The sequence below is a fragment of the Rhineura floridana genome, chromosome 6 (genome assembly GCF_030035675.1).
Source record: "Rhineura floridana isolate rRhiFlo1 chromosome 6, rRhiFlo1.hap2, whole genome shotgun sequence".
NCBI lineage: Eukaryota > Metazoa > Chordata > Lepidosauria > Squamata > Rhineuridae > Rhineura > Rhineura floridana.
The window spans coordinates 50,208,041-50,235,170 of record NC_084485.1 but is presented as its reverse complement, the minus strand read 5'-3'; the positions used below and the strand labels follow the sequence as shown (position 1 = coordinate 50,235,170).

Genomic DNA, 27,130 nt, shown 5'->3' with positions numbered 1-27,130 from the left:
CTTCCAGATTTGGTACAGGAAAGCAAAGACAAAGGAGGGGTAGATCAAGTGGAATGGTCAGAGGAGGTGAAGGAGGAAGTAAAAGAAGAGATTCTGAGAGTTTTGAAAACCTATAGGAATCTCTTTAGCAACAAACCTGGCCGAACCAGTATAGTTATACATTCCATTGATACTGGAGATCATGCCCCAATCAGATCTGTTCCGTACCATGTGAATGGGAAAGTTTTGAATGAGATCCAAAAGGAGGTGGAAGATATGCTGGAATTAGGAGTGATCAGGGAATCCATCAGTCCCTGGGCCTCAAGTATTGTCCTTGTTCTGAAAAAAGATGGAACGACCAGGTTTTGCATTGATTATCGGCTAATCAATAAAATTACTGTCCCAGATGCGTATCCTATGCCTAGGGTAGATGCAATGTTAGAGTTATTGGGGGCAGCAACCATTATCTCTACACTAGATCTCTGTAAAGGATTTTGGCAAATGGAACTAGACGAGCAATCCAGAGCCAAAACTGCCTTCAGTACACCAGATGGGTTATATGAGTTTGTGACCTTACCCATGGGACTAAGGAACTCACCAAGTTCATTTCAGAGGCTAATCAATACTGTGTTGCGAGGCATGTCAGATTTTGCAGTGGCCTATATTGATGACGTGGCCATTTTTAGCAAGTCGGTGCCTGAGCATGTCCAACACCTGACAACAGTATTGGAGGCCTTAAGAAAAGCAGGCCTCACAATAAAAGCTAAGAAATGCCAGTTTGGACTAAAGGAAGTAATCTATTTAGGACATAAGGTGGGGAGTGGGAAAATCACCCCCTTATGGAGCAAGGTGGAGGCAATACAAGCGTGGCCGATCCCCTTAACCAAAAAACAAGTAAGGGCATTTCTGGGTGTGGCTGGATTTTATAGGAAGTTTGTGAGAAATTTTGGGGAAATAGCAACCCCCTTGCATGAATTAACAAAGAAGAAGTGTTCTGAGCGTGTGGTATGGACGGATGAATGTCAGAAGGCTTTTGATCTACTGAAGCAAGCCTTGTGCCAAGGACCCATATTAATAGCACCAGACTATGAGAAACCATTCATCGTGGCTACAGATGCGTCGGACCTGGCGCTGGGAGTCGTCTTGCTACAGGAGAGAGAAGGCACCAAACATCCAGTGGCGTACCTGAGTCGCAAGCTGACGCCGAGGGAGAAAAACTATTTGTCGGTCCAGAAGGAGTGCCTAGCGGTCGTGTGGGGACTGAACAAGTTGCGCCCATACGTGTGGGGACGAAGATTCACAGTGACTACGGATCATCGGGCCTTGTTATGGTTGCAGACTATGAAAAACCATAACACTATGCTGCAGAGGTGGTCCTGGGCCCTACAGGACTATCAAGTGGACTTCCAGTTCATAAAAGGCAAGGACAATGTACTGGCCGATGGACTTTCCAGGCAAGTGGCTGGGACTGCAGTGACGTGACCAGACAGAGGAACAAAGAAAGACATTTTCCCCATAGAGACTTTTATTTGTTAACGCGACGTATAAATCCTGGAACAGGAATAATACTCTGCTGTTGTTTAAGGGGGGGGAAATGTGATGTTCCTATATTAATGTATATATGGTAAGTGTTGTTGTTTTAGAAGATACATGGTAAGTGGAGTGAAAGAGGAGGGGGAGTGAATGGGCAGTAGAATGCTAGATGATTGGCTGAGTGTTTAAAATGGCTGAATGTATAAAAGGAAGAGTGAGAGTGGAATCTGGGGGGGGAGAAGAGAACTGAGTGGATTGCTTGGTGGGGTTTAGAGAGTTGTTTGCCAGGAGAGCGTGAAGAAGGAGGGAGGTGGAGTTCGGATTAGTATTGAGTAAAACCATATGCTTATGTGCCTTAAGAAGAAATCTTGTTAATCTTGTTAGCTTTGTTATCTTTAATAAATACTTAATTTGGTTTACCAAAGGCCTGATCCTTGGCTGGGGTTTCACAGACCAGAAGGGAGGGTAAGGTAATGACCAAGGCTGAAGGGGAACTGTAACAAATGGTGGCAGCGGTGAAGAGAATAACAATACCAGTATTCAGAGTCTCTGGGAATACTAGTATTGGGACGTTACTGGTGGTTGCCTAGCAGGGGGATCTGTTGAGATCTGTGCTAGAGCGGATAGGTAAACCATAAGAGAGTGCGGTCCGGACTGGTGGAGTCCCTGGTGGTGCCTAGAGACAGGCAGTAACCACGAGCAGGTAGGAACCTGACAGGGAGAGCCAGGGAAGGACGTATCACACAGACCAATAAACTGAAGCTGAATTCTGATGAGATAGAGGCACTATGAGTACATGGTTCCCAAATCTGGAAATTAAGTGGACAACCTGTTCTGGATGAGGTAGAACTCACCACCACCACTCCTAAGGGAACAGGTACATAGCCTGGGAATGTTCATCAATTCCAGATTGTCCCTTGGGGCCCAAGTAGGTTCAGTGTCTAAACCTATCTACAACTAGTTCACCTGCTACAGCAGTTCCTAGACTGGGACAATCTGATATCAGAGGGCTATGCATTCTAAAGTTTTGAAGGAACTGGCTGAAGAACTCTCAGAACCGCTGTCTATTATCTTTGCGAAATTGTGGAGGACTGGTGAAGTGCCGGATGACTGGAGGAGAGCTAATGTTGTCCCTATCTTCAAAAAGGGCAAAAAGGAGGAACCGGGGAACTACAGACCAGTCAGCCTAACATCAATCCCTGGCAAAACTCTGGAGCAGATTATAAAGCAGTCAATCTGTAAGCACCTTGAAAACAATGCAGTGATTACTAGGAGACAACACAGATTTATGAAGAACAAATCCTACCAAACTAATCTTATCTCATATTTTGATCAGGTAACCTCCCTTGTAGACTGTGGGAATGCTGTGGACATAATATATCTTGACTTCAGCAAAGCTTTTGACAAAGTGCCCCATGATATTCTGATTAGCAACCTAGCTAAATGTGGACTGGATGGAACAACTATCAGGTAGATCCACAGTTGGCTCCAGAATCATACTCAATGAGTGCTTATCAATGGTTCCTTCTCAAACTGGGTGGAAGTAATGAGTGGGGTACCACAGGGCTCGGTCCTGGGCCCAGTGCTCTTCAACATTGTTATTAACAACTTGGATGAGGAGGTACAGAGCATGCTTATCAAATTTGCAGATGATACAAAATTGGGAGGCATAGCTAATACCATGGAAGACAGAAACAAAATTCCAAGGGACCTTGATAGGCTGGAACATTGGGCTGAAATCAACAGAATGAAATTCAACAGGGATAAATGCAAAGTTCTACACTTAGGAAAAAGAAACCAAATGTACAGTTATAAGATGGGGGATACTTGGCTCAGCAATACGACGTGAGAAGGATCTTGGAATTGTCGTTGATCACAAGCTGAATATGAGTCAACAGTGTGATGTGGCTGCAAAAAAGGCAAACACTATATTAGGCTGCATTAACAGAAGTATAGTTTCCAAATCACATGAAGTATTAATTCCCCTCTATTCAGCACTACTTAGGCCTCATCTTGAACACTGCATCCAGTTCTGGTCTCGGCACTTCAAGAAGGATGCAGACAAACTGGAACAGGTTCAGAGGAGGGCAACAAGGATGATCAGGGGACTAGAAACAAAGCCCTATGAGGAGAGACTGAAAGAACTGGGCATGTTTACCCAGAAGAAGAGAAGACTGAGGGGAGATATGATAGCAGTCTTCAAGTACATGAAAGGTTGTCACATAGAGGAGGGCCTGGATCTCTTCTCAATCATCCCAGAGTGCAGGACACGGAATAATGGGCTCAAGTTGCAGGAAGCCAGATTTCGACTGGACATCAAGAAAAACTTCCTAACTGTTAGAGCCATACGACAATGGAACCAATTACCTAGAGAGGTAGCGGGCTCTCCGACACTGGAGACCTTCAAGAGGCAGGTGGACAGCCATCTGTTGGGAATGCTTTGATTTGGATTCCTGCATTGAGCAGGGGGTTGGACTTGATGGCCTTATAGGCTCCTTCCAACTCTACTATTCTATGATAACCTCCCATTTGAACTATTGCAGAGTGTGCTATGTGGGGCTGCCTCACTGGTAGTTTCCCACGCTAATATATTTCAGGTGCTAACTTAAATCATACTTGAGCCTTTGGGACATAACTAGAGTTTAACAGTATAATTGTTTTGGTTTTTAAAAAAATTGATTACATTTATATAGTGCCTTTCTTCCCATGAGCTTGAGGTGGTATTCATGGTTATTCTCCCTTCCCTTGGTTGTACTGTAATTGCTACTTTGTCCTGATTTTATTTGTATGATTTTTCTTAGCTACCCTGGGCTCCTACAGGAGGAAGGATGGGATACAAGAATAAATAAAGCTGTTTCACTAACCTTTTCAAGTTCCTTAAAAGTATCAACAAGCATTTGAACAGGAATGATCCACTAGACATTGTGTGCCAGTTTACTTCATCAAAGGCTTCTGCACAAATGTAATAGTCATGGGATAAGCCAATGGGTCCCCTTATGGATCAGTAATTGGTTAAAGACCAGAAAGCAGAGAACAGGAACAGTTATCACAATGGAGGTAAGGAGTGAGGTCCCTCAAGGATCAGTATTGGAACCAGCACTTTTTAACATTTCATAAATGATCTGGAGTTAGGGTGAGGAATGAGGTGGCCATGATTACAGATGCCACCCAAATATTCAGGTTAGTAAAAACAAAAAGGGATTGTGAAGACCTCCAAAAAGAACTCTCCAAACAAACTCTGTAAGTGGACATTAAAATGGCAAATGTAATTCAGTGTAAGTAAGTATAAAGTGGTCCACATTGGGGCAAATACACTGTTGGGATCTGAGCTGGTGGCGACTTACCCAGGAAAGGTATCTTCTGGTTCTGATGGATAGCATGCTGAAAAAATTGACCCAGTATTTGACAGCCGTGAAAAATGCAAATTCATTGTAAGGATTCATTACAAAGGGGATCAAAAATAACACTGCCAATATCTCAGTCACCTTGTGGTGAGTGGGCTTGCATGTTCCAATGAACCCTATGAGCGATGCTGTTGGGAGTCGTACTCCCAGCAGGGTCACCCATGGCGGTAAGGTCAAGGGAGAGGAACCAGTCAAAGAATGATCCAAGAATGTCCTCAATGGCAGAACAGGTGGAGGATAACAATGTGTATGTTACAACAGCAAGGCGGATGAAGGCTGCAGCAGATAAAAGACTTCCAGTTGTCGTGGTATCCATGCCATCGGATCAAAGCCTTTTTCTGTCAAGATTGTGTGTTGATCATTGTGTGCTGATCTCCCCTCATAAAACAAATTCATGCACAGGCTTCTTCCAACCAAAACAAAAGTCCCTTGGCGATTGGCGATGGGGGCAGGACTGTGAAATCCGGAAGCCCCTAGTCATGGACCCGCACATGGGCAGTAAATATAGACTCAGTTGTCCTGGCTCAAGGACCAAGGTAGTTGAGTAGTTCGGCAGCTATATCCATGACTGAGCAGTCCTATTCAGGATCCACTCTGCTCACCCCATATGGGGAGGGGGCTAGAAAAGGTGCCCTAAACATAGTCTGCCTCATCTCTCTCCTTGACTGGATTACCGTGTTCAGTGGGGTCACCACTTTGCGGTCTTAAAAGACAATTGAATTTTGGAAGATGGAATATACGGACATTGTTGGCCAATACAGATAGTGAACGTCCTGAATGCAGGACTGCCATCATTGCAAGGAAGTTGATATGTTTTAATGTTAACATAGCAGCACTCCAAGAAACTCCAAGAGAGCAGGAGAAGGACAATTGAAGGAAGAAAAAGGAAGTTACACCTTCTTCTAGAACGGACTGCCTGAACAAGAACGATGAATACATGGAGTACGCTTTACTATTAAAATTCTTGTGAAGCTCTTGTCAGAAGTTCCTACTGGCATTAATGAACGACTCTCAACTCTCAAGTTAAAACTCGCCAACACCCAGCAGCCACCTATTCTAAGTGCTTATGCACCCACATTAGATGCTGATGAAGACATCAAGGAAAAGTTTTATACCCAGCTGGACACCATTTTATCAGAGATACCTAAGTAGGATAAAATTATCCTCCTGGGCAATTTCAATGCAAGAGTTGGGCGTGATTTCGATTTATGGCCAGAAACCATTGGGAAAGAAGGAGTTGGCAATAGCAACCTGAATGGAATTCTACTTCTGACTAAATGTGCAGAGCATAATCTTGTTATTACAAACACACTCTTTCACCAGAAAAATAAATTTAAAACATTATGGAAGCACCCTTGGTCAAAACACTGGCATCACTTGGATTACTTAATTGTCCGTGCCAGAGATTGTTGTGATGTACTCCTCACTAGGGCCATGATGAGTGCTGATGAGTGCTGGACAGATCACTAATTAATTCAATCACTATGGCCATTAATATTGTTCCTCAACGTAGGCTCCAAGGGAAAAAAACAAGGCGTAAAATGAGCATCCACGCCCTTCAAGATCCTATGCCAGTGCAAAGGTTGATGTCCAAAGAAGAACTAGAGAACTTAAAAACACCTGGTGGATAAAGAAAGAAATCCAGCATTTTGTATATGCTTATGATGCACGGGGCTTTTTTAATGCCACAGTGGCCATCTATGAACCAACAAATTATGGTACAAATCCCTTACATTCAATGGATGGTACCAATTTTCTAAAGGATAAAGAGTCTATTGCACTGCGTTGGAAAGAGGATTACCACGACCTCCTTAACTGTAACGCTATTGTGGCTGGTGAGGTCTTCTCGCAAATTCCACAACAACAAACTAGAGATGAGCTTGCAGTATCCCCTAATTTGGATGAAGTCAGTAAAGCCATTAATCAAATGAAGAATAACAAAGCTAGTGGACCTGATGGGATTCCTGCTGAAGTCTTTAAAGAAGGTGGGCCTGAATTTACACAACAACTTCATAAGCTCATCGAAAAAATCTGGATGAGGGAGGAGATCCTGGAAGACTTTAGGAATGCCATAATTATCACCCTTTTTAAGAAGGGTGATAGAACAGATTGTGGGAATTATCAAGGTATCTATTTTCTTGCTACTGCAGGAAAAATCCTTGCAAGGATCCTCGCAAATCGCCTCCTACCTATCTCAGAAGATATCCTCCCCGAATCCCAAAATGGTTTCCACCCTTCCAGGGGAACAGTGGACATGATCTTCACTGCATGACAGTTTCAAGAAAAATGCCAGGAGCAGAATCAACCTTTATATGTGGTGTTTATTGATCTGACTAAGGCCTTTGATACTGTGAATCAAACTGCTCTCTGGACCATCCTTCTGAAAACTGGATGCCCTGATAAATTTGTGAATATTTTGTGACTCCTACATGACAGCAACAATTTTGCATAACAATGGCTTTCAGAGCGATCCATTCAGAGTCAGATCAGGTGTAAAACAGGGATGTGTCATTGCTCTGACCTTATTTGCTATCTTCATTGCTATGATTCTACACGTTATTGAAGAGAAACTTCCTACTGGTATGGACATCATATATTGAACAGATGGAAAGCTTTTTAATCTCAGTAGGCTGAAAACAAAAAGTAAGGTAGTTACAACCTCTGTCATAGAACTTCAATATGCTGATAATAATGTAGTCTCTACACATTCAGAGAAAGATCTTCAGACTATCCTAAATGTCTTTGCAGAAGCATATGGAAAGCTTGGACTCTCGCTTAACATCAAAAAAACCAAAGTGCTTCATCAGCAGGTGCTAACTAGTCCCTCTTTAGCACCATCAATCCAGCTTAATGGTGCGATGCTGGAGAACGTTGATCACTTTTCCTATCTTGGCAGCCATCTCTCTGTAAAAGCTGACATCGATGTTGAAATTCAACATTGTCTGAGCTCTGCAAGTGCCGCATTCTCCCGAATGAAGTGTAGAGTGTTTGAGGATCGGGATATTCGCAGGGAGACCAAAATGCTTATTTACAGAGCCATAGTACTACCAACCTTACTGTATGCCTGTAAAACATGGACCATTTATAAACGCCACTCCCAGCTTCTTGAAAGATTCCACCAACGCTGCCTCTGGAAAATTCTGCAATTTACTTGGGAATACAGATGGACTAATGTTAGCATTTTGGAAGAAGCAGACTACCAGTGTTAAAACAATGATCCTTCAACATCAACTTCGCTGGACTGGCCATGTTGTTCAAATGCCTGATCACCGTCTTCCAAAGCAGCTACTTTACTCCCTACTTAAGAATGGAAGATGGAATATTGGTGGACAGCAAAAGAGGCTTAAAGATGTTCTTAAAGCTAATCTACAAAAATGTAACATGAGCATCACGACCTGGGAAGCTTTGGCCCATGAGCATCCCAATTGGAGGTCGGCTATTATCAAAGGTGCTATGGACTTTGAAGAAGCATAAGTACAGGATGAAAAGGACAATGAGCTAAGTGGAAGGCACATCAAGCAAATCCTCATTGCGACTGTCTTCCATCTGGAAACCTATGTCCTTCCTGTGGGAGGCTGTGTGGATCTAGAATTGGCCTCCACAATCACTTACGGACCCACCATTGAAGACCTTATCTTGGAAGACAATGTTACTCGGCAATGAGTGATCACCAATGAATGAATGAGTGAAATGAATGCTGTTATACCTATGTGTGGTGCAACCTCACTTGAAATACTGTATCTAGTTTTGATTGTCACATGGAGGATATTATAGAGCTGGAAAGGTGAGGAGAAGAACAGCCAGAATGATCAGGGGACTGGAGCAATTCCATGTGAGTTTGGGCCTTCTTTTAGTTTAGAAAAAAGACAAGAGAGGATATGTTAGAGGTGTATAAAACTGCACAGTATGGCAGAAGTAGGTAGAGAGGTTTTTCTCCCTCATAATATTAGAACCCGGGGTAATTCATGAGGGTGAATGGTGGGAAATGAAGGTTAGAACAAAGGAAATACTTATTCACACAGTGCATTGTCTGTGGGATTAGCTACCAAACACAAGATTTGGTGATGGCCACCAATTTAGACGGCTTTAAAGGAATTAGACATATTCATGGAGGATATCAATAACTACTGGTTATGATGGGTATATGCTACCAGGATCAGAGGCATCATGCCTCTGAATGTCATTTGCTGGTGAACAACAGTGGGAGAGAGCTCACGTCATGCTTGTTGGCCTCCCATTGGCGTTTGGTTGGCCATTCTAGGAACCAGGACGATGGGCTATATAGGCCTTGGCCTGATCCAGCAAGACCTCCAATCCCATAAGAAGCTCTAGTAAAAATACAGATAAGACATTACCAATGTTTTATTTATGTGTGTTGACTATCATGAAAATCAAATATTAAATTTGGTAGGTAACTAGTTGACTTGCAGAGGCCATGTTTTGAACCGAGTGAGGGCTGGAAGTGTATCAGTGTTGGCCCTGCCCATTGACCCACATTGCCTATGCCTCTTTACCTTCTCTCCCATATGGGAATGGCAAAACTTTGGCAGATCCTTTTCCTTTAGGTACCCCTGCATTTCACTTCTCCTGTGTGTTGGCTTGCAAACACACATTTGAAATGTGGTGCTGGAGGAGAGCTTTGCGGATACCATGGACTGCAAAAAAGACAAATAATTGGGTGTTAGAACAAATTAGACCAGAACTATTACTAGAAGCTAAAATGATGAAACTGAGGTTATCATACTTTGGACACATAATGCTAAGACATGATTCGTTAGAAAAGATAATAATGCTGGGAAAAACAGAAAAGAGTAGAAAAAGAGGAAGGCCAAACAAGAGATAGATTGATTCCATAAAGGAAGCCACAGACCTGGACTTGCAAGGTCTGAACAGGGTGGTTTATGACAGATGCTCTTGGAGGTCGCTGATTCATAGGGTCACCAAAAGTTGTAGTCGACTTGGAGGCACATAACAACAACAAAGAAGGAAACACATAGTTCTCCCCTTTTGTACCTTGCTCTCTCTCTCTCTCTCTCTCTCCCCCCCTCCCTTTTTTTTGTAACAAAATAGCTCTGGACACATTCCTCACTGTTGCAGATCCCACATGTTATTACTCCATTAATTATTTGGTATCTTCTGGCAATTGTTAATTTGAACCAGAGACTGACTGGCTCATACTCTTGCCTGCTACTGCTACACAATTAAGTGCTCTAATATTCATTTGAAATCTACTTCCAGACACCTCATGTGCAGTTTCTTTTAAAAAACATTCCTCCCATATGTTTACAACTCATAAGTGCACTATCATGACTCCTTTGAAAAGGGGCTTTGATGAAACCTAGAATGTTTGTATTAAAAGGTTAAAATAAATTAAGAAAGAAAACTGCCTGATCCTGCTAAAAAGAGGCGAAGTTGAAATACAGACCTCCTAATATTCTAAACTTGTATACAATTTAGCTTGCCTGGATTACTAATTTTTTTAAAAATTATCTCTGTTGCAAATCCACACCTCTAAACGTGCTATTAAGTTGACTACCAAATAAGTTTCGTCTTCTGGTGACCTGAGAGGAAACTTTACAAATGTTGATGGGTTTTTTTTAGTTTGGGGCTACAAGTGATTAATGTGTGTGGGTAAGCAGGCCACTCAGAGCTTTTATAAGGTACTAGCTTATTTGTAAAGCTTTATTAATTTGTCATCTCAGCCCTGAATTCTGCATACTAAGGACTATGTTATGATTTGTACATAGAGGTGCATGTTAATTACTTTTGGTGAATGAATATGCCTACCTCTTGACAGAAGCTATTAAAACACTTTATCAAAGTCTTTATTTCATTCATCTTTCACTTAATTAAGTATTAGCTTTGCACCAAAAAGTCTGTAGAGTATTTGTTTTATGTTCCATTTGCTGAAATCTCCATGTGAGATTTTTTAACACTTTGTATCTTTTCCCGTTTGACTACTCCATGTGTTGGCACATTGCATTGTCTGGAGATATGTGGTATCCAGCAGTTGTCCCTGTAGTGCCCTGTCTGGAGCCTACGTTAGTCTGAAACTGCTTCATAATATGCTTTTACAGTATGTAGGTATATGCCATGGTAATAATTTGGACTTCGTTCTGTTAGAGAACAGATAATACAACAGGATGTAATAAGAGGGGATGGCTAAAGGCAGTCTGATTAGAACAGAGTGTGAGGGGCTGGAGACTCCACATACTGTTATTCCACATACCACTGCTAAGAGACTGGGCAGGAGAAGTGTGTGACCTAGCAACTTCTACTGTTAAGATCTAGAGAATGGAATCTCCCCGTAGCTGAGTGATAAAGTATTATCTGCTCTGTAGAATCAAATCTATGAAGTGCTGAAGTATATCTTATAGTTAACTAAACCACAGCTGGTGTCAACTTTCATTGCTTACCTGGACATGTTTAAAAGAACCCTTTGCCAGACAGGAGAAAGATTTATAGTAAGACACACCATAAAACAAAAATAAAATGAATAAAAACTGTTTTCCTTGTTTATAATTTGCAGCTTTCAGAGAAGGATAAACCGTATGTGGATATCCAAGGGCTAACTGCTTCAACTATGGAAATATTGCTGGATTTTGTATACACAGAGACTGTTCATGTGACTGTGGAAAATGTTCAAGAGTTGCTTCCAGCAGCCTGTCTTCTTCAGCTGAAAGGTAATGGCAAAAACACACTGTGTAGATTGGGGTAGAGAGCTTTATGGAGTCCTTGACCCATTGCCCATTTTGTATCTACATAGTTAAGCACAAAGAGTGAACAGAATCTTAAAAGCACAAATGAAAACAGTATACGTAAACTACAATAAAACAAACTAGCTGCTTCCAGTACATGAACCTAACCTTGTCCAAAGCCCACATGAACAAAAACATTTTGGCTTAGGTGAACTTCTTTTCAATTGAGTGAGTTGACAACTTGGGTGATATAACTGAGAGTTGACCACTACAGTGAGGTGACTTGGAATGCCCCATGGCATATATCCATGGACGATACTTACAATGGGATAGGATCCTGAGAAAGGCCTTGATTGAACCTTGCTCTCAGCAGGCAGAAGGTGTTCAAGGATTCACCAGACGAGTAGCTTGGTAAATCGGGAAAGCCAAGAATAATATAAAAGTCAAGAAAGCTTCCTTTTTAAAAGTAGAAATCTTGCCCAAATGAAGAAAAGGATCCCAAACATTTCTCCTTATCCTAACTCACGCATATACATTGCATATACTTTCCCACTCATATGCAAGTAGATACATAATATCACATTGAATTCATGTAACCAGTGCTGTAGTGGTCCCTGCAACTGTGTGGAAGGTTGTCATCTGTGGCTTCTGGCTACACAATGAGATAACACTGCATTTCTGGGTGGTTTGTCAAGGCACAGTACAACATGCATCATCTGATGATGCAGGTGAAGTACAGTCATCTCTCTCTGTGGTTTCATTCCCCATCCAGGGACTTTATAGTTGGCCAACCAATGAGTATTGTCCTCTAGTGCACCCTTTTTTATATATAAACTGAAATTTATAAACTGCCTTTAATGGCACATTGTAAGGCAATGTAGAAAAAATTACACATGCAACATTAAATACAAAATCATCAGATTGAAATCCACATTACATCATAGTAAGATACCTACTTTTACCAACTTTCTTACAACCTGTCTTTCTGAGAATCTCCCTGTTTTTAACTTGAAATTATGTGCATATATTGAACAACTTTCTCCAGAGCTCAGGTAACTCAGAGAACAGATGAGAGGATAAAATACTAAAACTGCTGTCAGTTTTTAGTTTGGGGGCATTTTATGGGTTATAATATATTTATGCCTTTGTGAAATCATAGAAAAGATAATATTTTTCAATATTGATTAAAAAGCAAATAGTTAAATTGGATGCTGATGAAAGTTAAAGAGGAAAGCACAAAAGCAGGACTACAGCTGAACATCAGGAAGACTAAAGTAAAGACAACAGAAGATTTATGTAACTTTAAAGTTGACAATGAGGAATTGAACTTGTCAAGGATTATCAATACCTTGGTACAGTCATTAACCAAAATGGAGACAATAGTCAAGAAATCGGAAGAAGGCTGGGAATGGGGAAGGCAGCTATGAGCAAACTAGAAAAGGTCCTCAAATGCAAAGATGTATCACTGAACACTAAAGTCAGGATCATTCAGACCATGGTATTCCTGATCTCTATGCATGAATGTAAAAGTTGGACAGTGAAAAAAGTGGATAAGAGAAAAATCCACTCATTTGAAATGTGGTGTTGGAGAAGAGCTTTGCAGGTACCATGGATCGTGAAAAAGACAAATAATTGGATGTTAGGACAAATTAAACCAGAACTATCACTAGAAGCTGAAATGATGAAACTGAGGTTATCATAGATGGGACACATAATGAGAAGACATGATTCACTAGAAAGACAATAATGCTGGGGGAAACAGAAGGGAGTAGAAAAAGGGGAAGGCCAAACAAGAGATAGATTGATTTCATAAAGGAAGCCACAGACCTGAACTTACAAGATCTGAACAGGGTGGTTTATAACAGATGCTATTGGAGGTTGTTGATTCATAGGCTTGCCATAAGTAGAAATCGACTTGAAGGCACACAACAACAACAAAGTTAAAAAAGAGTGTGCTTTACTAATGTCACACTGTTTTTAGAATTTATTACAGACAAAAAACAAATGCTAACCACACATGCAAATGGCAGGCTAGTCAAGATAAAAAGATGGCCTTTTATTTACCAAAATTGTTCTTCATTAGAAAAGCTAATGGGTTTTTCGTTTTGCAGTTAATTTTCTCACTTGAAGAGCCGATTTTAGTTCTCTGAAATACTTTTCAGAGCAATAGTTTAGCCATATGAAGTCCAAATAATCATTTCATTTCTCACAGGGGTGAAGCAGGCTTGCTGTGAGTTCCTGGAAAGCCAACTAGATCCTTCCAACTGCTTGGGGATCCGAGATTTTGCTGAAACACACAATTGTGTTGACTTAATGCAGGCAGCAGAGGTTTTCAGCCAGAAGCACTTCCCAGATGTAGTTCAACATGAAGAGTTTATCCTCCTAAATCAAGAAGAAGTAGAAAAGCTAATCAAATGTGATGAAATTCAGGTAAAAGATTATTGTCCAAAGCAATGCTATTCAGTTCTGGCATGTGACACTGGACTCAAACACAACCTAGGAATTAAATACAGTAGGGCCCTACTCATACGGCCGGTTACATTTCAGACCCTCGCCTAAAAGTGAAACCTGCCGAAAAGCGGAACTCCGTCAATAAAATGGCACCCGCCTGAAAAATGCTGTAAACGCGGAACAAGCACCGTATGAGTGGGGCCTTACTCTAATTGAAAGCCGCCGTATTAGCGGAATGCTGAAAAGCAGGCCGCTGAAAAGTGGGGCCTTACTGTAGTGAAATACTATGAAACTGACCTCTCTATGTATATTGGAGGTTAGCAATTTACAATCCATGAACACTTGAAAGAGCTTGTATGAATTCTAGAATCCCAACTTTTATTTCAAAAGAAAAGCAAGTTTCTGGCTCTTAACGTTACCGATATCTGTTTAAAAAGTAATGACAAAACACAGAACTGTGACGAAAAAGGGCTAGAGAGGATGCATGCCTCAAACTCAGAATTCAGGGCAGAAAAAGGTATAGGGAGTAGAGTACACCTGATGTGACATATATAGCTCTTTGTTGAGCCTTCCAAGGACTCTTTGTAAGTCTGCCTTGATTACTAAAGATGTACAACTCTCAAGAGGAGCTGTGACTTGCTTCTCCAGGAATGAAAGGCACAGGAAGTCCTTAAGAAAAATAATAGGCACTCAATGGTAAGCAAGAACTAAAACAGTTGGTAGAATTAGATGGGTTTTGATAAGGGCTCTTTTACCTCTGAATTGACCAGTCATCAAGAAACACAGTGGTGATAGTAGGTGGGCTTCAAGTATGTAAAAGCTAAATTCAAAACCTGTCCCAATATTTTGTCCAATTCAAAGCACGGTGTTAAAACTAGCAGTAATTCATGGAAGAAGTTCTGTAATTTCTTGATGTTGCAGTACATAGCAGCATTCCAAATGAATATGATACCTGGAAATGTCTTGAAAAGAAAAGCTGTAACTATAGTAAAGAAAGTTAATTTGTTTTAAAATTCTGTGGCTGAGTTTTTTTTTAATGGGAAGAGACATGGAGATTTGTTTTTAAAAGGGTCAGGTAGAATAATTGTTGAGTTTTCCTGGTTGTTTGGAAGAGAATGTGATTTTCTGAATAGTTGGTGAATGCGATTAACCCATTTGATAGATCTTTAGCCTTATGTGGGCATTCAGAATCTTGATTTAAACAAAGACGTCATGGGTGGTGGGGAGAGAGTGGGCATGAGGGTGCTAGTTCTGCCCCTCAACCCCATCTTCTCCTGCAAGTTCAAAGGTAACTTGGCAGCAGGAAAAGCTCCTGTACTCATGAACATAAAAAGCATCTCTACAAGTACAAGAGGCTTCCTGTTGCAAACTGCAGCCCTTGAACTCTCAGAGGGTGACAAGGGTGGGGGGCAGAGCTAATGCCCTTGTACCCACTCACCCCATCTTGTGTTTTTAACCAAGATTCTGAGGGTTGTATTCAGTGCATTGCTAAGGAGATCATTCCATCAGCGCAGGGATTTCTGCTTGCCTGTCGGAACAGTCTCCCCTCTCCAACCCGATGTGCTGTTCTGGTGTTTCTCCCAACCTTCTGGAACAAATTGGGGGGGCATGAGGAGAGGAGAGGGGGGAAGTCCCATTACGGTAGCAGGAATACTTGTACTAGCTTCTGCTAGTACAAAGGTTTAGTTGAATAGGCCCTGAATGTCTGAATAGGACTTTTGAGATAAAGGATTGTTAAAAAAACAGTTAGCTAGTGCCCTTATGAGTTATGAATAAATATTTATGTTTGTGCTACAAAATCATTGTAAATGAGCGATTTAAAAGTTGTGAAAGTTGTTGAAAATGGTTAAAATGAGAAGGGCTATCTTCCTATTTATTTTAAAGGCTTTAGAAGCATTTCATAGACACTGCTGCATCGTATAAAAACTGCCATTGCTAAGCACATCTGGGTCTGTACAGATGATCATCCTTTTTTTAATCATGAGGGAGAAACCTCTTTGCACTACATTCATGTTAGCCCTATCTTGTTTACGTGTTTGCCTAGGTTAATATAGTGGAAGATTCTTGCCTTATGAACAAAGCCCTGTTTGTGTACTCTGATGCAAGAGGGGACTGCACTTTCTTTAAAGAAAATGTTCTTTAAAAGAAAAAAATCTTGAACTGGTTGATCATAGCAGTGATAGAAGACCAATTACACTTTTCAGTGGTCTACAGCAGGGAAGCATTTCCCCTTTAGGAGACAGCTTAAAGGAATCTTTTTTAAAAGAGCCAAAACTGCATAGTCATGGTGAGGATTGTGTCACTGGTCTTCACTCATACCACAGCAAGGACATTACACAATAGGTGTTTGTGATAGTAACACAATATTACAGTTTTCCATTTTAGAGCTCTGTTTGTACTTGCTTTGCGAGGAGGATCTTTCCTTCACAACCATCATAATTTGTCAGTGCAAATGCAGCTTTCCCACACTAGAAGCACAATATGTGATTGGCCCCTAAAGTAGTCTTTCCTCCAGAGTCATAGCCATCTGTTTTGCAAAAGACTGACTAATGCCATGCCTTTTCTTATAGGTAGATTCTGAAGAGCCTGTCTTTGAGGCAGTTATTAATTGGGTGAAGCACTCAAAGAAGGAACGAGAAGCATCCCTGCCAGAGCTTCTGCAGTATGTGCGCATGCCACTACTCACCCCGCGCTACATTACCGATGTCATAGACACTGAGGTATGGCTAACTGCCCTATTAATGGAATTGGTCTGATACTACAACTGCTGTATCTAAGATCTCACTCATAATAGAATTGTGAAATCTTACTGCTGATCCTTTCATATATACATGTTAGAATGTGGGAACACAGATTAATATGCATGCAAATGGATCTCAAGAATAATCTTAATCCTGTCTGTTTCACTGTATATGAATTTGAAAAAATACATGAGGCCAGTCAGTTGAACATGCATCTCTGCAGTTAAACAAATGGTCTTCTAACCTAAGACTGTTAGGGTAGACTGTACCACATGAGTTGAACGTTTTTAATCACCTCCCCTATCCTTGTCAAAAAAGACCCCTCAATCTTTAGTTGTTTTAGCCACAGGCCCTAGCTATACAGATAAGATTAAATATAACAAAATAATATCAGTATTAATAAGTGTAGAACATCACACATTCAATTCTCACTCTACTACACATGTAGTATTAGATATGAGTGAGAATGTATTTGTATCACTTTTTTTTTTGCAGTATTCACAACGTCCAACTCTATTTTCAATGTACTGCTAGCTATAGGATTATTTTGAAGAACTGTAAAACTTGTGTAAAGTGTTAAAAATGTATAATGCCCATATGTCTTCCCCAGCCTTTTATTCGATGTAGTTTACAATGCAGAGACCTTGTAGATGAAGCGAAGAAGTTTCATCTAAGGCCTGAGCTTCGGAGTCAAATGCAAGGTCCTAGAACCAGAGCACGTTTGGGTAAGCGTCTAAGGAATGCATATGAAAATGGTGTGGTATTAAGAAATAGTGATGTTCTATTCCTGTGTTTAATAGCTTCTGTTATTTGGCAGGCTTAAAATATTTAATGGAATAATTACTTTATGTAGTACTGGCACAACCTATTTGGAGACTTGGTAGAAGAAAGGGTAGAGATCAGCCAGAACTATGTCTCTAACATGGGTGAGAATTGTTGGGTGAAGTTATATATCCTGTGTTCCATGCAGGGTTAGGAGTCTGAAACTTTGGGGCATGGTTGTTTTAAGTGGCAGATTTTCTGTCCTGTAAGGACTCCTGAGTTAGAGCCATAGAAACAAGCAGTTATGTAGACTCCAAGCATGATGTGTGAAAATATGATAAAGTCTCCTGCTCCAGAAAGGGTGAACAGGCAAACAACTGGGGCTTCCATACAGTCTTTTAGAATGTCGAAAGGATCAGTTACTTATTCATTTTAAAACCTTTCTAAACCACTTAATATTTAAAAATCTCTAAGCAACATACCAAATAAAAACACCATAATAAAAAAATGGAACTTCCCCTCCCTCTCCTCTCCCTGCAAGCCCCCTAATGTACTCTGGAGGGTTGGGGAGAAAGCCGCAACAGATTTAGGGGGGGTGTAGGGAGAGGCATGGGGAGAGGAGAGGGAGGGGAAGTTCTGCTGTGCAGCCCAGAGTGCTTGCACTAGCAGAACTGCTTAGTTAGATACTGCCCATTATTATAAAAACAGTAATTCAGTAATAACAGGGTTCAGTCTTATGCGTCAGGGAAAGCCTGGGGCAAAAATAGGTCTTTACATGACTTCTTGAGCAACTGAAGTTTTGAAGTTACTGTATTAAATCCAAGCAGTGGTCTGCAAAGTTCACAGAAACAGCCAAGTGAAACAGCTTTAACTACAAACACAAATGGGAAGAATGCTTTGGTAATCAAGTTGCAGTCTTAAGCTAGCATTTAAACCTGGTTCACACAGTTTACCAAACCTTCACACGATGGAAAAGCAATACAGTCTCACACTTTGATGCAGAACTTGTATGTACTTGGATTTACAGTGCTAGTTTCTATCTTGTGCAATTTCTTCCCCTCAAAAGACAGGAGAAAAATTGTGTGAATGGGACATTTATGAATAGGCAGCAGTATGGAGTACCTAACTTACACAGTATATGATTTGTAGGGAGGATTTTTCTTTTTATTACATTTATATGCTGCCTTTCTTCTGTCATGGAACCCAAGGTGGCATTCAAGTGGTATGGGGCACTGACTAACCTGAGGCCTGCTTTACTTCAGCAAGGTAGCCTCATGCGCCTTTAGACCATCCCCTGTGACAGAGGAGAGGGTGCTCGGCCACTTCACATGGGCCTTATAAACCCACACTGGTGTGTACCAAGGCTCAGACGACAGTGGTATGGCACAAAGACTCAGGAAGCATCTTCACACGTCTGTTGTACTGCCGCAAATAAACTTTTTGTGAGGTAAAAGTAGCTGAAAGGTGCCCTTAGCCAACACATTCATTTACATACCTCCAGTCCGGCATATACTGTTTATAAATAATGCTCAGTAAACAGGAAATTTTCAGCTAGATCTTGTAACTGCTGGGATTATTTTCTGTGCATGGATGGGTGGGTTAGCTATAGCCTTGCATATTAGCCTTGCAAATATTTCTGCAAAATGTTTTACCTCACAAAAATGTGCCTATCTGCCCATACATGTCTGTGGGTAGTATGTGACCTAAAAGAGAATGACATGTGTTAATACTCGCCTGCCTGCTTTCCTGGAAGCTGTTTTTAATCATGAAAGACAACCAGATAAATTGCATCTTATAAGCCTGGTATAAATGATAAATAGGCTTAACATGTTCCAAACAAGAGAGAATCTCAATATATGATAAATGAGCCTACAAAAATACTAGTGCAGCTGTGTTGTTTTAGTATTACTATCTTAACTGAAGCATTGCACAATGAAGGTGGATTGGGGGAAGAACGAAACAGAGCTGTAAAAGGATGTTATATTTCAGTGTTAATTTCCAGGAACTCAAGCCTTTGCCTGACTGTCATACATTTTCTAATTATTCTTAGGTGCTGTATAAATAAGAAAATTCTCATTAAATTTGCTAATGACCAACTGTCTTGATGATGCTTGGAGAAATGTAAAACATTTTTAAAAAGACAACATGCTGAGGATGTTCTGGAAAGTGAGCAAAAGGACTGCCTGTGTGGCATGTCAAGTTGCCACTACATCCTAAAACATCTTGAAGCTTCATTGTTATCCTCCTGCTTGGAGTAATTAACTGGAAACAATCAAATGTCCTCACCAAGGGCAAATATAGAACATAGGAAACAAAGCCCAAGTGCACAGCTGCAAAATGGTCCATAAGGTTGTCGAGAGAGAGATGAAGATTATATGGCACAAGCTAAACATGAGTCATCAGCGTGGTGGTGGTGGACTGAAAAGGGGCGAGAATTATTTAGCCTGGATTTAGAGACATGAGAACTTAATATTACCCTTCAGTTTTGCATTAAACCACAACTGAATTTTTAGCCTTGAAGAGGTTAGTGGGCAAAATAACAATCTTCAGAAATCTGAAAGGCTGTTGTTAAAAAAGGATTAACTACTCCTCACAGTCATGGAAGGGGAAAAAAGGCACACTCCAGCGCTTAAATCCTATTGAAATAAATTGGACAAATGCTTAAACTTAATTATTTGCCAAATTGTGCGCTGTGTTTTAAATGGAAGCAGTACAGTTTCAGGCAGAATTTAAGGGGGGACACCTACTAAGACTACTGGCCCCATACCACTTCTCTCCATCCCATCAGTCAAAACAGCCAAACTGGTGATGACTAGAGAGAGGGCTTTTTCAATTGTGGCCCCCACCCTGTGGAACTCCCTCCCAAATGATCTCCGCCATGCCCCTTCTATGATGAGTTTCCGCCGGGTCCTGAAGACCTGGCTCTTCAGGCAGGCTTTTGGAGTGGGCTACATTTTATCTTCATTGTTTTTAGATTTTCAGTGTCTAGGTATTATATGCCTATGTTGTACGTCGCCCAGAGTGGCTGGACAGCCAGCCAGATGGGCAACTAATAAATTCTGTAAATAAATAAAAATAAATAAATACAATGAAGAAATTGTTTAGGAAAATGGGTATCTCCTGCTGGAGGTTTTTAAAAGATTGGACAGTCTGTCAAGAGTGGCTTCAGGCTACTGCAGCCTTGTATTTAACAGCTTGGCTGGTAGCCATAGACAACCAGGAATTCCATGTAGGTGAGAGTGCTGAGGAGGAACGGATTGCTGCATCCTCCCCTATCACTCCACTTGGTTTCCATGCTAGCTTCAGATGGAGGAAAGACTTCCTCCACAACCATCACAGAAATGCAGTGAGGGAATGAATCACTCTGTATTTCCTTCACCAGTCTGTGTGGTAGAAGGCAATGTTTAGTAGCCTGTAAAGAGGTTAATAGCCTACATTTCCATGCTAACCAGAGGCTGGACTTCCTCTCCTCTGTGGTCAGCATGGAAATGCAGTCCACGAGCTCCTTAGCAGACTTTCAAAAATAAAAAAAAATGGCAGTAGTGTTTGTGCACCTACTTTCAAGGCTGGACTAGTGTGTCACTCAGCTCTACAATTCTAGATCAGCTACGTCAGATTAACTGGAGCATCTGCATGCCAGTAAGGAATGTAAAAATATGTATTTTAGGGTATTAATGTTGCAGTGGTCCATTTTCATTCAGGTGCCAATGAGGTTCTCTTAGTAATTGGGGGCTTTGGAAGTCAGCAGTCACCTATTGATGTGGTGGAGAAATATGACCCGAAGACACAAGAGTGGAGTTTCTTACCAGTATGTAACTCTCTGCTTTGTTATTTTTTACTGTAATTACATGCCAGGCACATACTTTTAATAGTTTATGTTTGACCAGCCTGAATATGCTTACTCAGGGGCTAGCTGCAGTTACTAGCTAATGCATGTAACTGCCTCAGCACCTTTTTTAACAAAGCAAAGAATCTTCGGGAGCAAAAGATTTAAAGCAGAGAAGCAGCGGGGGAGGGGAGTGTTTGGCCGTCTCCCTGTCCTCTGTTTTTCCTCTCAGATTGCTTTTCCTCCATGGAGGGCAGGGGACATATGTTTGCAATTGAAAATAGGAAAATTGGCTACTTTTGAGAAGAAGGGTGGAATAGAAATTGAATTAATTAATTAATAATATTGGCAGTCCCAGTTTGGTGTACCCATGGGCCAGATTGGGTTGCAAGCCACTTCAGGTGACTCATCTTGCCCCACCCTCCAGCAAAATCAGGCACCTCTTCTCCCCTATACAGCACTGGGCTGAGAGATGTTTAAATATCTCCTCTCGGCCAAGGGGATGGGTGTCTGTATGCGTGCACCTGATGTGTGTGTAAGTGGCATGCAGTTAGCCAACCTTGGGTCAAAAAAAGGTTAGCCATCTCTGCTGTACAGCATCATTTGTGCACAATGGTACATGGCTCTCTGTCCACCTGTGCTCACTGCAGGAAATTGGATGGTGACTTCTTGCTGAGTATATATATGGGCGGCAACATAATCATGCACACATGCTGGAATAATTCAGAAAATGAACTGTAAGTCAGGAAGTCTCCCTGTTCAAATCTCAATTCTTACATGAATTCACTGGGTAGTCTTAGACAAGCCACACTCCCCCCCCCAATCTATAATTGCCATTCTGAGCTCCTTTGAGAGGAAAGGTGGCACAGAAATGTAAATAAATACTGAGATTACACTAGTCTTTCCTTTATAGGACTGATGTAAAGATTATCCAGAGAATGCATGTGAAACTATTTGAACCCATGAAAGCATTGTATCTGTATAAATAGTATCCATATTGGAAAGACCTCTTGTGATCTAAAAGTCAAATTAATGTTTTCTACATGAGCTTGTAGTGAGCTGTTTCCTTCTTTGTGTTAAAAGCTTTGGATATTCACTGTATTCTCTTGAAGCCCTTTTGGTCTCATGCAGGGAAACTCAAAAGTGTGCTGTATACTGAAGATGTGAGCATACAAAATTGAATATATTGTTGTAAATCGCAGGATACATAGAAATTATAAGCCCTGCCACATTGGTGCATCACCTTGTCTATATTGATAGCACTCTCTCTCTTCCGTATGGCATCACTAGGAAATTACAGGTGCCAATCATATTTGGAGATATCAAAGTGTATTGGTTCCATTTTTTTCTTCCTCAACATGCATAGAGCATCAGCCGTAAAAGACGCTATGTTGCCACAGTTTCCTTGCATGATCGGATATATGTAATAGGTGGTTATGATGGCCGTTCTCGTCTCAGTTCTGTGGAATGCTTGGATTATACATCTGATGAAGACAGCATCTGGTACTCTGTGGCTCCCATGAATGTTCGACGGGGCCTAGCAGGGGCCACTACCCTAGGAGGTACATATTTGTTTAACATATTATCATTTTCCTACCAATACCAGAGCTTGGAAAAGTTACTTTTTTTGAACTACAACTCCCATCAGCCCCAGCCAGCATGGCCACTGGATTGGGCTGATGGGAGTTGCAGTTCAAAAAAGTAACTTTTCCAAGCTCTACCAATAAGCATTGCTGTAAACAATATTTACTATATTGATTTTTTTTGGGGGGGGGGAGATAAAAATACCAATTTTAAATTCTGTGATTAGTTTCAATTGGCTGATTGAACAAAAACAATAATTTGTTTTAATTTATTACCTGTCCTTCACCCTAAGATCCCAAGCATTATTATTATTAATTTAATCTAGACCACAGTGAAATAGTGAACTACTGCAATGAAATGCTACAATAAAAGCAGCAGCAAAGCAATATGGTACAATGGAGAAGTGGATTTATGTAGGTATTATACGTCAAAGATCATAAGGAGGTGGCTGGTGGTTCTGTTGAATCTCTGGAATGAGGAAATGGCCCAGTTGATTGATATGGTGGTTCTTGGGTGTTTTCTCCCACATGTCTGAAACTGTTCAGCTCCCTGATTTTCTGGGGAGCTGGGAACAATGAAATGACAGGAACAACAGCGAGAGCAAAGGCAGAGGAAACGGAATGAGCATTGACTGGAGCCTGTTTTACTCTGTGGCGGTGTTTGTAGCAAAGGATTCTTATTTTTCTTCTACCACTGCCTCCACATAGAGTCAGCCGTAAGAGCTTTTCTGAATGGTGAGAGGGTTTTCACATCTTGGTTTTCAAAGTGATATGGCGGAGCCCTTGGTAACCAATTTGTAAGATGCTTCAGAGATAACATTGTTCACATCTGGTCCAACTTTTGATTCCAAATCGATTACAGAAACTTTACATGTCCTTTGGTTGCATACCCTTTGGCTGCTTGTCTGTTATGGATACTAATATGTCAACCTAAACTGTTGACAGAATCCTTGGTAATGAGGCCAACCACCTGTGTGTTCAATTCTTGTCCTTTCTGGCTGATTAAGTTGGCCAGAGATGGAGTGGCTGAATGGGATGAGAACGTAGTTACTGGCTATGAATGAGGACATAAAAGCAAAGCAGACCATTGAGTTGGAATTTGGTTTTATTCTGATTTTTATTATTTTTGAATTGGTATATTTGGTGTCATATAAGCGTCCTTAGACACTTTAAAAATAGTGGAATGGCAAAATATAAATACTTTAATAAAGAAAGATAATCATGACAAAAGAAATCCTTGTTAATTAAATGCCTCATTCCAGTTAATAAATAGATATTGTGTTGCAGATATGATCTATGTTTCTGGAGGTTTTGATGGAAGCCGGCGCCACACCAGTATGGAAAGATATGATCCCAACATTGATCAGTGGAGTATGTTGGGAGATATGCAGACAGCTCGAGAAGGAGCAGGGCTGGTGGTCGCTAATAACGTTATCTATTGTCTTGGTAGGTAACTTATGTGTCTCATGAATTGTTTGTGCTAGTCGTGTACTGGTGAAAAGACTGTGCAAGATGTTTGTAACTAGAAGGTGATCTTGCAAGTCTCAGAAAATTTGCAAGTGAATTCCAGTATCTTGAGAGTAGCCTGTATAAAAATAGAAATGGAGCAAAGACTGAATTTTGCTTACAGTAGTGTAAAAAACTTCACAGCTTTACTTTGTGCTGGGCTTGTGTCCCCAGTATTTCAAAATCATTTTTATAGAGATGTCTATCCAAATTATTTGAAGGGAGGTGGAAAAAGATTAGGCCTATTATTTACATTTTTAATGTTTGTCAATAAAGTTGTAAATGTCTTGTCTTTTTATTCCAACTCCTTTGTGGCTCAGCCCTTTTCCTTCTGCCTGAAGCAGATTCTAAGCCATTTAGGATTCTTCTAATTTGTGGGTTCTGCCCATCCTGAGCCTTTGGTCTCTAAATAAAACTAATAAAAATCATTTGTTCCTCTGTGTTTTTAGGTGGTTATGATGGCCTCAACATCTTAAATTCTGTGGAGCGGTATGACCCCCACACTGGGCATTGGACAAATGTCACTCCAATGGCCACCAAGCGCTCAGGTGAGAGTTCTCATCAGGGTGGGGAGATGTGGATTGAAATATGTAAACCTGATTTCTAGCATGTATTTGACCAGCATTAATAAATTGTTATAGTACAGTTGCAGTGATCCTGTCAGCCATCTTTATGTTGCATTAATAGTGGTTTAATAGAGACCCTCTGTTTAGCAAAATAATTTTTTTCTTGCTTCTTCATGCAGCCCTACTCCAAAAAAGCAGAGTTCCTGAAGTTTTCAAGCAATCCAGAATTTGCCAAGGCCACTAGTAATCAACCCTCTCTTCCCAGCACTGGATTGTATCCAACACTGCATGGAGTTTCATGAGACTTCTCCTTCTTCCTGCTGTGCTCCCAAACTCTGCTCCAGAGGATCCCCCAACTCTCTCTACTTTTCTTGAATATATTTAAGCAACACTGGCATCATGCCAACTCGATAAAGTCCAGGGAAGAACTTTTCTCTGTCACCTTAGCAGTGGTAACCTGTGACAACTAAAGACAGGCAGGCATTATAACTTCACCCACCTAAGGGTTTGTTCATTTACAGTAGGCAAGAGGCACGATCTCTCATCACTTGTAAATATGCCTAATTTCTTATCTTGGTGTTACATTCTATATTTTTTTCTTTCCAGGAGCTGGAGTAGCCTTGCTGAATGATCATATTTATGTGGTTGGAGGGTTTGATGGGACAGCTCATCTCTCCTCTGTAGAAGCATATAACATTCGCACAGACTCTTGGACAACAGTGACCAGCATGACAACCCCCCGCTGTTACGTGGGTGCAACAGTCCTGAGAGGAAGGCTTTATGCCATAGCAGGGTAAGGGGTCCAGGCTTCTCCACTCAGAAAGACCTGGAAGCCCTAGCATACGTGAGACAATTTATCTATAAATTTGTATAAGTGTATTAGATGCCCAGTACCTGCTAGACCAAAGGCCTATCAAATGCAGCATCCCAGATGCCCATGGGAATCCTGCAAGCAGGACCTGAGTACAACAGCACTCTTGCGCTCCCCAAAAACTGATATATGGAGGCATACCACCCCCAATATTGGAGGTAGTACACAACCATTATGACTAGTAGGCACTGATAGGTTTGTCTCACCCCCTTGTAAAGCCATCCAAATTGGTGCTCCTTACTCTAACTTGTCCAAGTGAATTCTTCCTTTTGCCTGTCCAACATTCAACTCAGTTGAGTGGCTCTAGATTCTAGGATTAAGTAAGAATATGAGGAAACTTCTCTCTACCCACTTTCTCCACACAATGCATAATTTGATACGCCTCTATCATGTTCCCTCCTCCTTGTACTCATCTTTTTTTCTAAATTAAAAATTCCCCAAAGCTTCTCCCTGGACGATATTAAAACAAAATAAAATCACAAAATGAACAACAACATTATGAAAGGAGCACTAAATTGCACATTAGTTAAATTTATTATATCCTATCCTTCCTCCCCAAAAAACTGCATTATCCCATATACAATAATTAAAATGACAGTCATAACAGACTCCAGTGCCTAAACACACCTACGTGTTCCAAGGCCTAGACAAATGTCTTCAGATTCCTCTTGAACATGACCAGGGAAGGGGGCTCCCTAATTTTCCCCTCCCCCAGCAGGGCATTCCCAAGGTGGGGTGCCATCACAAAGAAAACCCTCTCATGCATTCTTATCCTCCTTGCCAGCGTGGTACTCTGAGAAGGGCCTCTTCTCTTCCCCCCACCCCCCACCCGATTGTAAACTACAGGATGGGGCATACCAAGAAATGCACTCCTTCAAGAACTTCCATCCAAGACATTTAGGATTTTGTGTACTAGTACCAACATCACCCTCTGTCCTTCTGCAAAGGCAGTATATACCTTTCTTAAATAAATAAATAAAATATAAAATTGGGCTTAGCTCTCTTGCAGTCAATGCAGCGCTCTCAGAACTGGAGTGATGTGCTCCTCTGGCAGCTCCCATCAACACCCAGCTGCAGCTTCCAGACCATTTCCAAGGGTTGCTCCAAATGTCTACAAGATCACCTCCTTCCCTACAGATCCTCTCAGGTGTTAACATCAGCAGAGGAGACCCTCTTGGTAGTTCCACCTGCCTCAGAAGTTAAGGAGATG

General features: G+C 41.1%; 1 protein-coding gene across 5 annotated transcripts in view; it reads left to right on the top strand.

Annotated features, from left to right (window-relative positions):
- Positions 1-27,130, top strand: part of KLHL12 (kelch like family member 12) — a 40,565-nt gene that overhangs the window by 9,105 nt on the left and 4,330 nt on the right. For all 5 annotated transcript variants that reach the window (XM_061631787.1, XM_061631784.1, XM_061631785.1 and 2 more), the window contains 9 exons: positions 11,446-11,599; positions 13,827-14,044; positions 16,636-16,785; positions 17,417-17,531; positions 21,270-21,376; positions 22,761-22,956; positions 24,265-24,423; positions 24,933-25,031; positions 25,656-25,842. In XM_061631787.1, coding sequence (XP_061487771.1) covers positions 11,446-11,599; positions 13,827-14,044; positions 16,636-16,785; positions 17,417-17,531; positions 21,270-21,376; positions 22,761-22,956; positions 24,265-24,423; positions 24,933-25,031; positions 25,656-25,842 — 1,385 coding nt within the window. The remainder of the gene's footprint in view (positions 1-11,445; positions 11,600-13,826; positions 14,045-16,635; positions 16,786-17,416; positions 17,532-21,269; positions 21,377-22,760; positions 22,957-24,264; positions 24,424-24,932; positions 25,032-25,655; positions 25,843-27,130) is intronic.